The 15,630-nt window shown below is 39.0% G+C and overlaps 1 protein-coding gene across 3 annotated transcripts in view; it reads right to left on the bottom strand.

Annotated features, from left to right (window-relative positions):
- Positions 1-1,400: 1,400 nt before the first annotated feature.
- Positions 1,401-15,630, bottom strand: part of LOC102560435 (spindle assembly abnormal protein 6 homolog) — a 55,406-nt gene continuing 41,176 nt past the window's right edge. The window contains exons 14-17 of one of the 3 annotated variants that reach the window (XM_059724862.1): positions 13,738-13,890; positions 11,797-11,897; positions 7,133-7,221; positions 1,401-6,138 (exon numbers count right to left, since the gene is read on the bottom strand). In XM_059724862.1, coding sequence (XP_059580845.1) covers positions 6,047-6,138; positions 7,133-7,221; positions 11,797-11,897; positions 13,738-13,890 — 435 coding nt within the window. In that variant the 3' untranslated portion in view covers positions 1,401-6,046. Of the gene's footprint in view, positions 6,139-7,132; positions 7,222-11,796; positions 11,898-13,737; positions 13,891-15,630 lie in introns of those variants that run through there. The other 2 variants (XM_059724863.1, XM_059724864.1) reach the window with 2 other exon arrangements.

Below are 15,630 nucleotides of genomic sequence, written 5' to 3'. Positions count from 1 at the left end.
AGCAAATATCTTGAAAGCAAGTTTCCTTAAACAAGAACTCCAATCTCCCTCCAGCTTCTTATCATACTTGACCTTGAACTTTTATTTTCTTTTCAGCTCTATGTAATCTTTTTATCAAAACCTCCACGGCATAGCTCATGAACACAACTACCTTAACTGTCCCTGTAGTTGAGAGTTTAAGCAGCTATTTCTTCTTCCTTTGAAGCTTGTTCAGTTTTGCTAAATTTCAGCTCTCCAGATTCTGGATCCTTTATTTTATGCACATATATGAATAAGTCTCATAGTCCTAACTCTAGCAGTTATTGCCTTTCTCCTGGATTTCAGGATTTGTCGTTGGAACTGGATTCCCGTCCAAAAACCACATAGTTTTCCAAGTCTCTTTCCTCTCTCTTCTCCTTGCTTCTGAGCTCTCAAATTGACTTCCATTTATTACTTCTGCAAACAACAAGCAACTTATTCTCATCATCTCCCTGTGTTTTCAGATTTGATCTTAATGCATCTTTTATCCTTTCACTTTATTGTATCCCCATGCTTTCAGTTTCATGACTGAATGCTCTCATTTATTCATTGAACAATGTTTTTTATGCCACTTATCTGTAATTCATACTGTCATCAACTTAAATTGGCTCTCTCCCTCCCCTTTTCTTCCCTTCCCCTCCCCTCCCCACCACACACACACACACACACACACACACACACACTATTGAAAATGCACTGCCCTGAGAACCAACTAAGTCCTCTTCTGGCTACAAAGTTCTTGGTGCTTCCACAAAATAAAAGTAACATACATGCACTTTTATGAAGTGATATTAAAATGATCAATACACAAATTAAAACAAACTACGTGACAAAAAATAAATTTGTTTACTTAATAAACAGCAATAACTCTAATCCTAACCTCTCCAATATTTTGCACACAAGCCTATCAATCTACTCATCCCAAAAATGCTCCTGCAGGGGGAAAACTAGCTTTGCACTGTTTGATAGTTGATAAATCAAAACCCCAGTGATGCCAGCAGCCATGTTAATGCAGAATTACTTCTAAAAAAGCAGACTATGTGACAGTCAGATTCATCAGTCTGCTAATACAAGAGGCTTGGAGGTCACCATCAAGGTTTTGCATGACAGAGCAAGTTGGATGAAAGTAGGATATATATCTCTAATGATTTTCAGCAACTGTTTGAGATGGAAATTAATGTCCTTCACAGTATGTATCAACAGCTTTGCTTACAATGTTAAAGTGGCTGGGTATGCTGGAGCTTTTCATTATTATTTCCATATTTCCAAGGATTTGCCTGGGTCTTGATGCACATTTAATTGTCACTAAACAGTTTTGCTTGCAAGGAAAACCTCTTGCAAATGTAAGGATTTGAACACATCAGTAAAACACTGGAAAAAGAACTAGTTTACAATTTATTTTGATGTTTAAACAACTACTTAAAAGAGTTGAGGTGACGAGAGGCCCCATATGGTCTTGGATCAAAACAAAAATGGCTAGGAATCAGGAAGCAAAGAATAAGATTAAACAGTCAATTTTCAGCATGGTTAAAAGCTAATACCAGAGTGTCTCAAGGGCTCATATCAGGTCCTGTGCCATTTAGTCGTTTGCTATATTTACTAATGAATGGGAAGTTAACTCAGAGTTGTAATTTATATACATTTCACAAGTAACAAAATTATTTGGATTAGTCAAGAGTGGAAGAAACCTGAGAAAAAACACAAACAAGTTAGATGAATAAGCAAACAATGGTAAAATGTAATGTTACTGAAAAATGCAAATAATGCACATTGGAGTTGTGAAAAAACTGAACTCTTCGTTCATTTAGAATGTTCTTAATTAACTTAGAACCCAAGCATAACCATGGGCAGTATAACAAAGACCTTTGCTCAATGTGTAGCTGCATTCAAAAAGCAGCAGCTAATAAAAATGTTAGGATTTATATTTTATTCACCATCCCATTCAATAATATCTTCACATATATCAATAATGTAACTTTATCTGTGCACCATTCTGGCCATCTCACCTAAAAATGATAGAGCAGAACTACAGTGAATAAGAAGAGAGGTGGAAATGAACAAGAACATTAAGTCCCACAAAGGAGATAACACCAAAAATACTGGAACTGTCTAATTTAGAAAAAGCAATGAATAAAGGAATATGATAAATTATATAAAATAATTAATAGTTAGATCAGAAACTTCAGTTCTCCGTGTCCCATAACACCAAGACAAGAGGGTACTCAATGAAATATTAAAAAAGTGGAAAATTCAAAATGAATTAAAAACAAGAGTTCCAAAAATACAACCTGTAATTAAATGAAGAACAAACGGTTTTGCTACTGCAAGTGGTTAAGGACAACCTATCCAATAACTTTTTAATTCTTGTCATTCATATAGATAATCAAGAAGGACCACACTTATAATCAGGGATCCAGCTTTTTCATTTGCCACAGAAAAATGTGGATTTTCCCTTTAAAGGAGAAAAATGAGGGAAACCACAGGTCTTCCCTTGCAGTCTGGCACAGTTCCAGCCTGTAAGGGGCTGCAGGGACCAGGATGCAGGGGGCAGCACATGCACATGGCAGCCAGGCAGTGTGGCAGCCATGGTGGCTTGGCACTTCCTCCTGCACCAGGTCCCACCTTCTGGGCTGCAGAGGCTGCTCCTGCCTAGAGCTAGTTCAGCCCAGCTGCAGCCCTGCACCCCACTGTGGGCACAGAAATCTGGGGAGACATGTGCTCCCTCCATACTCCCATGCATCTCTTGTGCCCCCCCATCCTCTCCCGAACGCATCACCTGCGCCCACCATTCCCCCTTCCTCACATACCCACCTTCTTCTTTATACACTGGAGGGCTGGGGTAGTGGGTTGGGAGTGCAGGGCACTATTAGGGCTGTGGGTTGGGAGGGGCAATGACAGTGCATGGGGGCTATGGGACAGGAGTGAGGGGCAACGGCATGGGCAGGGTACTGGCATTTCAGGGCTACACAGTGCCACAAAACAGCAAGGGGGGGGGCAGCAGGAGCTGGACCCACATCCTGGTAAGTGAAGAGAGCAGGGGGAGCTCTGATTTTCCATGATTACAAACAAACAAAGTATTTAGAATTCATTTTATAATAATGATTGAGACACTCTTAGGCTTCCAAACTGCTTTAAAATTATAAATATATCAATAAAACAGTGCCCAACTGACACTATATAGTGCCAGCATTTTAACCATGGAAAAACATGGATTTGGGGAGATTTAAATCAGAGAATTTGCAATTCTTAAAAACAGAGAAAACCAGGATCACTGGTTACAATTAACAACAGAATTTTGGGAGGGATATTAAAATCTCCTTCTTTAAGTCTGGAGCCTTAATAAAAATCTCCAACTAACAGCTTGTATCCACCAGAATTAAAGGGTGGAACTGGACATTTTTGCAGCAGTCTCCAGACACCACAAACTGACTTCTACACAAAGCTGAAGAGTTGAAAGTAAAAAGGACCCTAATCAGGAAAGGCAGAAAGTCAACTTTAAGTGTCATGGAGCAGACAGAAGCAGCAGTAAAATGAAAGAGGGGAGTAGTGGTGCCTAGGTCTACCCTACACAATGTTGGTCAAGGAAGGATGAATTAGTCTCTAACATCTAGATATCTGAATGAAACTTCATGGTGAATATATCATAATTCTTTCAGTGTTTTTTTTTCCTGAAGGGCTGCCCCCACACTTCCTGGAGCATCTGGGGTTGGGTACTATCAAGAAAAAAAATACTGGTCTAAATCAGTATTTTTCTATCTTCCATTTGCAAATGGTGTCAAGGTACGTGTTATTGCAAGCAGCAAATAAGTGATAATGCTTCTTATGTTTAAAGTACCTACATGCTTGTTGCATTTGCTCAGTATAAAGGAAGAGGGAAAAAATTTTGTAGCTGCAACCCTGGGATTTTCCTGAAACAATACAAGGACAAATTCTACCTTCATTTACTAGGGCCCAGTGGTCTTCAAATTCTGTGATACTCATGCTATTCCATTATCTTCAATGAGGGCAAGAGCATGAGGAGATCAAAATTTAAATCTCAGAACTTAAGTATATGATGTACCAGGATTTTTTTTTTTAATAAAGAAATAGCTTCTTTTCCTTTACCTTTTCGGTAATAAAGCAAAAGTTAGGCAATTATAGTACAAACATTTTATTCTCAATATAATATAAACTTTAAATAGAAAAAAAAAGGTTACATCTCTCTCTCCCCTCATTTGCTGTAAGACATTGCATGGAACTAATAGGGCCCAGGTTCTCTCTCAATATACAAGAAATGCATGTTCCAAATTCCCAGAAAATTAAGATATATGAAGTTCTCTCATAAAATAATCCATGCAAAAAGGTAAAGGCCCCAAGCAAAAATTACTGCATTTCACCTGGACTCTGACATGAGCACTGTATCTGCAAGTTCCAGAATTGAAAGGATGGCACACTGAGTAACAATCAGTCAACAGAAAATAATTCTAGACATTGTTGCATTTCACAATTCCATCCAAAGAAAATAATTTCAGGAAAAAGGTTAATGTTTATAATACTGACAGGAAAATGAACTGCAGACCTCAAGGTATTAAGTTTCAACACTGCTTTTGAAAATTAAAGTAGCCCATCAATCTAGTATGTACTAATTTACTGCAGATTTGTCTCATTTTAATAATGCAATAACCGATTTTGTGTCCCCAAAGAATTAGGCTGCAGAATGAGAAAGGAAGTTACCATACATCCAATCTAGTTTAATATCAAATACAAACTAAGATTTTTAGTAAGATTGCAAAGAGCCAAGCCCATGTCTGAAAACGGGAGGAGGTACAGTATGTCATTAAAAAAAAAAAAAAAATTCTCCTCGATTTTTTTTCCATTTTACACAGGAAGAGAGAGACAATTGGGGGAAAAATAATCAGTAAAAAAAGTAGGAATGACTGCTGTGCAAGTGAAATGCAGATGGTCTACTTACATCTCACAAAATGGAATACTTCTAACTGCGCTTTTCATCCAGTGAACATTTTGAAAGAGGTAAATCCAATACTCTTGTTTTTTCCCTGATAACAAAAAGCCAAATGAACTAATTCAAATAGAGCTGTATTCACTTTGAGTCTGGCTCTGTCCTAAACTAAAGAAACTGTTACTATTTTTGAATAGTGAAGATACAGAAGTTTTTTACATTCAGAATATTGTGTGTCATTATTGTAATTCTCCAAATTTTGCCAGCAAATTATACTCGTACTACAAAAAATATCAATATTAAATATTGATATTTAATCTGACCCTACCTAAAAATACAGTATACAAGATATACAGTGGCTATATAGTTTGCACAAAGCTGGTAGGTGTGATTTGATTAAGGAAAGAAAAAAATAGTAGTCAGTCTTCAAGGAACTAACATGAAGAAAACTTTAAAAAGGGGTCCAAATATTTGCAGAAATTATTTCTGTCCACCATGGTTTTCAACAGAAGTGATTAATGTCATAAAGTCATAAAGTAAATGCTGTACACACAGTGGATTACTGCTGCTATAAGTCTGCCATCTTAAAAAAAAAAACAAAACTTTTTTCTTCATAATTTAACTATTACAAAAGGTCTTCTAAACATGAAAAGTGCAGTGCTACAGAATGTACCAGACAGGTTGCACAAAAATACATGTGCGTGCACACACAGCTTTGGAGCAGCAAAAATACCTGAAAGAAACACTTTCATTCAGCATGCACAGCCTGTAAGCCGTGGAGTGTCTGAGGAATCAAACGGCTGCTACTATATATTTTTTTAATTGTTTAAAAAGAAATTATAGATCTAGAAATGCAATTAGGTTATTTTAATGGTTGGCTTTACACCAGAACATATTGTGGCAGTTTCAGTGAACAAAGACTTTATAGGGAAAAAAGTAACTAAGTTCAGACAGACTATAAAGTCAAATTTAAAACCTTGTTGTCCAAGCATCTCTCTTATATCACACATTTTAAATGGCTTATTCATTACTGTTTCCAAGAATGAGCAAGAGTCTTTCTTTATGCATCCATTACAATCGTGTTGAAGCTCATGATGCAGGTAGCCGAGGCTGTTGCTTTGGGAAGTAAGCAGATGTTACAGGTGGACTTCCTTGCTTGGATAATATAGGCCTTGGTAATACTAAAATAATAAGAATAATAAAAACTACTAGAGCGTGAATTCCTTGCAAAGTAATTGACACAATATTTTATTCAAATTCTTTACAAGAATCTTCCTGTTAAAGTCCAGGATAGTGAGCTTCCTGCATGCCTTCTCCAAATCACTGCACACTGATTCAAGTAGTTATTCAAGCAGGTACTCAACTTTAAGTACTGCATTGTTCTGATTACAAGTCTGCCTCCTCTCCCCACTCCTTACAAAAAAGGCCATAAAATCCAATTTGCCTTGTATGCAGGTCAACCTATAGTCAGGCCTCTTACAACTCTGATGTCTGGACTTGCTGTATTTTTGTGCATACAACAAAAATACAAAGTCAGTATTTATTTTCAGAGCAGTTTTTCCTTTTAGTAATTTTGGTACATTTAACCCTTTGGATCCTTTCCATGGTTATTTTCTTCTCCTGCGGAATTCTGTCACACCAAAGTCAGTTCAAGTTCTTTATCTGTACCCAGGGAAAGCTGTCTTTTGCTAAAACACCCCTGAACATTTGGGATCAATTTGCATGCAGGGTCAATTTTTAACTGGAACAATACACTGTGTGGGTAATCCCATTCACTTAAATTATATTATTCATATGCTAGAAGAGTCAGATGCTTGCTTAAAAATGTTGCTGAATTTGGGCCCAAAACTAGACTACTCCTGTGTAGTTTGACAGATTGACCAATTTTAAAAAACTCTCTTGTATTACTATAAGAAAAAAATTCAGAAGAAAATACAGTCAAAGAAAACAGTCATGAAATTAAAGCCAAAAATATAGTCCCTGCTTTAGCTGGTTTTGAGGGAGTTTGGGTCAGAACTTTGTAGTCCAGGTCTAACTAGAGGAAACATGCCCACTGTACACTCTAACACAAAGATCTTCAGCATTAAGACGTATTATGGTAGGACCCAACAGTCAATTATAACTGAGTTGCTGGGTAAACAAGTAATCTTAAAAAAATCTGTTAGATCATTTTACCTGTGTTTTCTATAGTCAAAGGCTTCAGTCCTCTCAAAGGCAAGTTGCCATCTTTCTTCAAATATTTCATATCTAAACCAGGTGGGTCACTGAAATATCAACATGTTTTTGGGAACATATTATTCCAAAGGGAGAAAGAAGGTTGCCAAATAAAATACTGTTGTAGTGTTATATTGTGCCTTATACTGCCACTCCACCTCTCCAGCGTTCTGAAAAGGTCTAAAAGTTATTAGCCCTTTATTCTTGAAAGCGCTAATGATTTGCATTGAAGCATGATTTATAAATCAGTGACAATTCTAAATGGTTACATTTTCTTCTTTAGCCTAGGAGAAAGTAAGTAAAGGAAAGGAAATAAATAAAATCACTCAAGCAACTTCAAATCAGTTCAAGCAACTTCAGTTTGGCGATCAGTTACAGAATGGCAGACTGGAAACTGTTGTTTTGTTTTCATTCTGCAACTACTGAAACCATTTCTATTTAGAATCTGAACAGGAATCCTAAGAAGAATGGGGGTTTTTTTAGCCCTGAGAAATGAATGGAAAAATTTACATCAACCAACATCTTTACATTCAATGGCTAATAACAAAAGCTCAGTTAGGATTCCATTTAAAAAAAAAAAGGGCATTAAATAGGGTTATTTTGTATGAAAGTGTTAGTAGCACTAATCAAAGTAACAATTTTAGATTACACAGAAAATACAGAAAAATTACATCGTTTGGGGGGTGGGGGGAAAAGGCTCACAGATTAAGAATTCAGCAGACAATACAGACACTTAACATCTGCATTCTATTTAAATTTTCACTTACACGAGTTGACCATACAGAATGCCTTCCCTCACCCTCCAAAACACCTTAACACTGACTACACACATTCTTCTTGCTTATAAAAATTTGCATAATGGTGCCATTAAATTGCTGGCAAAACATCCTGACATTGGGGGAAAAAAGAAAGGAAATATCTGGAATTTTCTCCCTTCTGCAGTTTCCTGGTTTTGACTTCCCAGGATTTTTCTAGACCAAGTCAACCAGCACAGGCTAAACTTTGTTCCTATTGAGGTCAACAGTAAAGTTCTTGACTTCAAAGGCTAGACACATGCCAACACTAAGTACCCTCAAAAAATTCTACCTTGGATCTGTTTTTGAAAGTGCACACAGAAGATCAAATTGCTGTTTAATCTTTGTTAATATTAGAGCTGTGTGAATTTCAACAGATGTTCCATTTCGAGGCTGTTTCGAGCTTGAAACAGCAAAATAGAAATGAAACAAAAGGCTTGTAACAGCTTCTAAACGAAACAAGGGCACTCAAAATGTTTTGAAACTTTCGAAACGTTCTGGGTTTCAAAGCTGGGCTTCCTGGGGAAGCAATCAGAGAGCTGGGGAATCGACCTGAGGGCTGGGGGAATGTTCAGATCCCTGAACATTTACCCGGTTCCCGGTTGGATTCCCCAGCTTCCCAATCTTTCCCCCAGCTCTCTGACTGCTTCCCCCAGCTCTTCTTGGGCAGCCACCAGTGCCAGCTGCAATGGGAGAGCTATGGGCTGGAGGGCTGTGCCGGGGTCTTCCCTACAGAGCTCAGACTGGTGGTGGGAGAGCCAGTGGCAGAGCTGCTTGGAGCGCAGCCCTGGCTTCAAAAATGCAGCCCTGGCCTGTGGCTCTCCCCCACCTCCCACCACCAGACTCAGCTCTGCAGGGCTGGCAGAGCCTCCTGACACCAGGCTGTGTTCAGCAGGGCTGTGCTCCGAGTAACCGCACCACTGGCTTTCTCGCCACCGGGCTGAGATCCATGGGACTGGCGGCGACACTTGGAGCACAGCCCTGGTGAGCACAACCTGGCAGCTGGAGGCTCCACAGCCCCACAGACCTGGTGGCAGGAGGTGGCAGAGCTGCTCAGAGCGCAGCCCTGGCCAGTGGCTCTCCCCCACCTCCGGCTGCCAGGCTCAGCTCCATGGGGCTGGCAGAGCTACTCAGAGTGCAGCACAGCAGCGGAAGGTGGGAAGAGCCAGATCTGTGCTCTGAGCAGCTCCACCAGCCCCACGGAGCTCAACCTGCCCTCCCAGTGCTGTCAAAGTGCCAGAAAGAGCCCAGTGCCACCCCTGCTGCAGCCTCAGAAGCAGCAGACACTGCCTGCCTGCAGCCACTGGGCTGCATCATGCCCTAAACTCCCTGGTGTGGCACAGCCCAGTAGCTGCAGGCAGGTGGCATCTACCACTCAGGGCTGCAGTAGGGGCAGCACTGGGCTCTCCCCAGTGCTCAGGGCAGGCTGCAGTGATGGAAGTGGGGCTGCTGCCACCCCAAAATTCACTGTAGCCCCCACCCCACCTGCCCACCCAGCACCGCCACTGAGTGTGGGCCTCCCGGAGGGCGCAGGCCCCAAGATCTGCATCCAGGTTGACAGGAGGTTGCCACTGCTGCCTGGGGCCAGTGTCAGCAGCAGTTTGCTGTTCCCAGTGCTGGACATGGGCTGCACCCAGTGCCAGTCCCAGGCAGCAGCAGCAGCCTCCTGTCAACCCACATGCAAATCTGGGGGCCCACACCCTCAGGAGGAGTCCAGCAGAGCCGCACAGCCCTCCTGGGGATGTGGCCCCCACATCTGTGCATGGGATGACAGCAAGCTGCCGCTGCCAGGAAAGGATACAAGTTTTGCTTTCAACAGTTTGAGGTGCAGTTTCATAAATACCCCTGCAACTCTCTCCTTGAAACATGGCAGGCTTCATGCCCTCAGAAGGAGCTACCATCCCTGAAATTTTCATCCAAATTAGGCAAGAAATGACACCGTTATAGGCATTTTCATGAATCCCCATAATAGCCTATAGGCGAAACAGCAAAATGCGTCGAAACAGTTTTGACGAAACGAAAAAAGACAGTGCTTCGAAACAAAACAAAACAAAACACTGTCCCTTTGAAACAGCAAAATGGAAGTCGAAATGAAAGCACAGTTTTGCACAGCCCTAGTTAATATGTGACATGTAATCTTTCTGCAAGAGATAACACTATTCCTTTAGTTTAACTAGCTGTAACACTAGGTGGTATAGTCACACTTGCTCTAAAGGTTTCTACTGCTTCCGATATAAATCATATTGTTCATTCCATCAGTTTGTATATTTTTTTCTTCTTCATACTGAAATAGAAGAGGAACAAAGAGACAGGGATCTTCTTTAGCTTTCCCAATATTTGCCTTTTAAGCAGCTCTTCTCATATCCTCTGAGCTCTTTGAAACATGGGTTTGATTGGAAAACTGATGATAATCTTAAAACAGTAAAAAATAAATAAATAAAAAAATAAAAAGAATTATAAGATATAACCCAGGGCCATCTTGCACAAAGTATAGCATTGGGGTTTAGTAGCTAAATGCACAAAGATAAAATGTGTTTTTTGTTGTCATTGGGTTCTTGCTTTAGCTCCGTTATGATATCATGACTTTGATTAATTTTTTTATACAAACACCCAGAAAAATAAATAAATAATCTCATGTCCAGCACAATGAAGGCAAACTAGGCTCCCTTGACCATCCCAAAGCAATGCATACCTACTGTAACACCATTGTGCAGATGGTGCATATGGTTAAGAGAAAAAACAGTTGAGAAGAGGCTAAGCTATATGTACGTTTGAATGGATGGTCAGTACAGAGGGATGAGAAAAGGACTTGATAACTTGTTGGTAAACTGTTTGACTTAGTTCCAAAGTTCTTGAAGTAGGCCACTGGCAGAAGAGTGGATGGGATTCTTAGCGGAAGTATCCAAATGAAAGTGGCAAAAGGGATGTTTAAAATGCTAAGTTCTGCAGCCCCTGTTTGAGATTCATCACATAAAAATATGCACCTATGTCCTACTTCTTTTCTTAAGTCCAGGTTTTGCTTGAGCACCTTCAAGATATGCTGGATTCATCTCTGCAGAAAATGTATGGGGAACTGGTCTTATGCAATCAATATCGTACCCTATATGTAACATCCCTTATTGCAAAATGCGATACAAAGTTAGAAAGTGTTCTGCTGCCTCTCTCATCCTTACTCATTTGCTATGTTTCTAGCCATTACTCTGACACATGAGGGGAAAGCCTGACTCCAAGGATTGACTGGCCTCAGCTCAGCATATATCACATTGTACAGAAGAGAAACAGAAGATATTTGAAGAAGCACCTAAGAATTAAACTTAGCCTGTTACACTTGGAATTTAGAAGTGATGTCAGAGAATTATACAAGCGGCTCCTCAGTGGGAGACATCCTAAATGACCTGAAAAAAAGGAAAACCATTAATCAAGATTTTTTTTTTTTTTTTAATTTCCAGAAGAGTACAAATAGAATGGGCTTCTCCATAGGCCTTCATACTCCCCCAGATCTTTATCTCTAACTTTGAATATATTCCTGGAAAGAAAGTATGTCATCCCACAGATTCCTTGGAGAAGAAATTAAAAAAAAAAAAAAAAAACAAGAGTTGCATGACAACCAAAATAGGCTTTTGTCAAAGCCTGCTAATTTGGCCTCTGTCAAATTGTTCTTGTGTACAATTAATCTGAAGCTTTAGATAACACTATTTCACATGCACACATGTGCATACACACCAAAGTGAAAACGTGACTTAGACTGGTGAAGTCTCTCATCTTAAGTGTTGCATAAACATTAAATTGGGGGCAGGAGGCAAGGATACACACACCCCAAATAAAACTTACATGTGGCCAGAGTCTGGAGGCATTAATGGAGTAGATGTTGAACTAACTCTTGCTTCATTTAATGGAGTGCTGGAAGTATTTGCCGATAGCTTGAAACGTACCTATACAATTTGGAGAGTGAAAACAAATATAGCATCACTTATACAAACTTCTGAATGCTTATTTGTCCCACTTGATGCTGGCATGACTCCATAAGCTGCAGTCTTAAAAAATGATGTAATGCTATGAACTCTCATGCCAGGATTCATGGAGTAGGACCAGATTTTGTTTCCACTGAAGTCAAAGGCAAAGGTTTTATTGACTTCAAGGGCAGCAGAATCAGTTTGTGTTCCTCACTGGGATAAGGTAAACTGTGTATGGGAAGGAATGTTGGAAGAACACAATCTGTAAACGGGATATATGCATTAATGTTGTTTCTACTGTTTTAGATACAACCAGATAATTAGGTGCCAGGCTTATTATTTTTAATAGACTGAGAAGTACATACATTTATATGGACAGTTTAAATCAAACCAAATTTAAACAAGTACTGGGTAAGAGAAAATTATACTGGGGAAGTTTAGGGTTGCTGCTTTATTTGATATGATCAAAAGGTAAGAGTAAATCCTACCGAGCCCTTCACATAAATGTCAATAAGTTTCAAACTAACACTCACATTCATATATTTTACACACATTTAATTATATTTAAAATAGTTAAGTTCTGATTGTATTGTTTCTTGTACCTTCCACCCATACAGCATTTTCTTCTTTTTAGTACTAGGTCTCAAGCTGCAAATGGGCAGCTTAAAGGAGCACTACTATAATTTAAAATAGTTAAAAGCAGGCAACTATATACTAATGCATTGTGACTATCCATGTCCAACATATCATAGCTAGTTAAGGCTAGAAAAAGATGCACTATGCTCTTAGAAAACCCAAGAAACCAGATGTTCTGCAAGATACAGATGATTCATCAGAGCTAGAAACATGAGGCACCGAACTCAGCAGTGACTTATGAATAAATGTTGCCAAGCTTGGACCCGTTAATAAAAGGCCAAACTGCTTAGAAAGTGGAGTGATTTCTACATATAAATACAAAAATAGTATAATGCAAATACACACTATTAAAATGAACTCATGCATATATGTGTGTGTGTGTGTGTGTGTGTGTGTGTGCGCGCGCACACACACACACACACACACACACACACACACACACACACACTATACCTTGCATCACACATACAATAAAATATGCATTTCTTAACTTGTATATACTGGTATACAATTTTGTATGCATGTGAATAAAGTGTATATAAACATTTTACATACATACAGCAAATATATGCATCTCTATGCATACTCGCACACAAAAGCACCATCCTAGCAAGCATGAAATCAGCAACCAGAGTACAGAAAGAAACAGACACACAAAATAATACAAGAAAATTATTATTTTGATTAAAAGTAAAGCTTTTCCAAAACAGCAGATAATCTGACTCTCAAATTCACAGGACCCCCAAAAAATTACCAAAAAAAAAAAAATATATCTATATCCTCCCTTTCCAATTAAATTAGTCAATTCCTACAATGCAGCTGCAGTAACTTGTAAAAAGTGGTTATATACTGTTTTCATAATGCACTTATGTTTCCTTTATGTTTATAGTATGAGAAGACCAATCAGACCATAGAATACTTGGTATGAGTACTGGCCATTTCCTAACATTATATTCTTTTAACATGTACGTTTACTGTACAAACAGAAAAACCAAGAGCTCTATCCAATGTAGCTTCTGGTGGCAAAAACATTCTGCATGTTAATATTCAGTATGTTTATCAAGCAAATCATGGAAAACGAAGCTATGAGAGACAAGCGAAGAGGGAACACACTATAGTTGGAAGAAAGAGAATAACAAAAATAAAATCTAATAACATAATAATAAAAAACAATAATGCCTGCCTGTGGGCCATATCTTGCAGCACTGGTGACCGCAGATGGGATATCCATTTGTAGAGGAGCAGGGCCTTTAGAGTAATTAGAAATAGAAGCCGAAATAATTGAAGGAGGCATCGCAGAGACAGGGAAAGGATCATTACAAAGAGGAAGCCGAAGCTGTAAGGAAAATGAAAATAAATGAAGAAAGCAGTTTTAAGTAAAACAGGACCATACCAAATAAACCTCCCAAATATGCTTTATTTGGCTTGATGCTTTTGGTAACAACTATTGCATGAGTTAGGTATACTAAAGCAGAAAAAGCACCCCCCCCACACACACCTACACATATAGTATCTAAACTTCTTTTTAAAACTTGTAAGACTGTGCAACACAAGAAACAACAAGATGTTCTGTATCTATACAATTCCTACAATAAAAATGTTAGTTAGCCTGTAGCTGCTGCCATAACAGAAACAACCAACAAGAACAGCAGCCTAGAGCCTAACACTTAATCTCGCAAAGTTTGACTTTTGCGCTAACCAAGTATTTCAGAGCACTGCTATTTAGCTTCAAAGCACATTAGTAAAAGTCATAACATGTATTGTTACTGGGTAAGCCTCAGGTGATTTTAGAACATGATTGAACCATGTAACAATTTTCCATTTCTTGTGGATTCGGCCAACAGAACTTTAGGTTTAGTCAAGAAATTACTCAGCTCTTCTACTGAAGAAAACCATCTGAAAAAGCAAAACAAACATAAGAAGCCCAAACTTTCCGAGTTAAAATGTAATGCACTTAGTTATAAGTAACTTCACAAGCTGAACAGTGTAAACCCTTCACCATCATTTGTGCCAAACAGTGTCAATAGTTTTACATTATCTTGGAAGCTTGTTTTATTACATATTATTTTACTTTAACATTTTTTACCTGTCTTTAAAATTTATTTGGTTTTTCTTAACTGCCCTGAACCTCTTTGGGGAAGGTCACACACACAAATAAATAAATCTGGAGAGCTAGATATTGTCTATTTGTGCAATTCTACAATAATTCAGTAGATTTGTGCTGGCCTTTACTAAGGCTAGGGACAGAAGTTACACATGAACTGGTATAACTGATCAGAAACCAGTTCAAATCCATAATGCAACAGAAGTTCAGTGCACATAAACCACTAGCAAAATGTCTGAAACTGATTTAAGATAAACCTGGATGAATATAGTATCAGACCTAACAGATTTAGGTTAAATCAGTTTATTGAACTTCTGTCCCAGATCCCCTCCAGATTCAAGTTCACTCACAGTCCCCCAACATCCCAGGATGCTTTGTACCTCCCTACAAACCCCACACTCACAGGGTGGGAGGGCTAGCCTTGGCCCAAGCTGTCTGCTCCAGCTGAGCAGGGAGGTGTGCTCTGGTGCTCCCAGGTTCTGGTCTGGGCCACTGCAAGAATGTGGCTGCATTTCCAGAATCAAAAGTGAATGTCTTGTAACTTGCTTATTAGTTCAATCTATGCAGCTTTGACTAACCTGAGATTGAACTGTCTGTACTTAGCATAAGTGACTGTTCCTACTTTTGGTTTCTATACCCTCAGCTGAACTACCATACTTTAGTTTGGTTGTTCAAATGATGATTTTTTCTGGGTTTAAAGCAGCCCATAGATCTCTAAAGGGTACACAGATGGAACTACTGTGGAAGAATGAGGCCAAAGACTCACAAGGAACATCACAGTACCAGACATTGATTTTATCCACTTTGAGAACACTAATGGATTTCCACTAGCAAGTTAGTAATCATCACTGACTAGATCTAAATCTCTATTGCGGGCTATGAACAGGGATCTGGGTTTTCCATTTCCCGTGGGAAAAACAAAGAAAACTTTGGATTTTACCTTTTACCAGAGCTAAACACGGATTTTTCATT

This window comes from Alligator mississippiensis, chromosome 3, assembly GCF_030867095.1.
Source record: "Alligator mississippiensis isolate rAllMis1 chromosome 3, rAllMis1, whole genome shotgun sequence".
NCBI lineage: Eukaryota > Metazoa > Chordata > Crocodylia > Alligatoridae > Alligator > Alligator mississippiensis.
The sequence above is the reverse complement of the archived record's forward strand: the minus strand, read 5'-3'. Positions and strand labels throughout refer to the sequence as shown.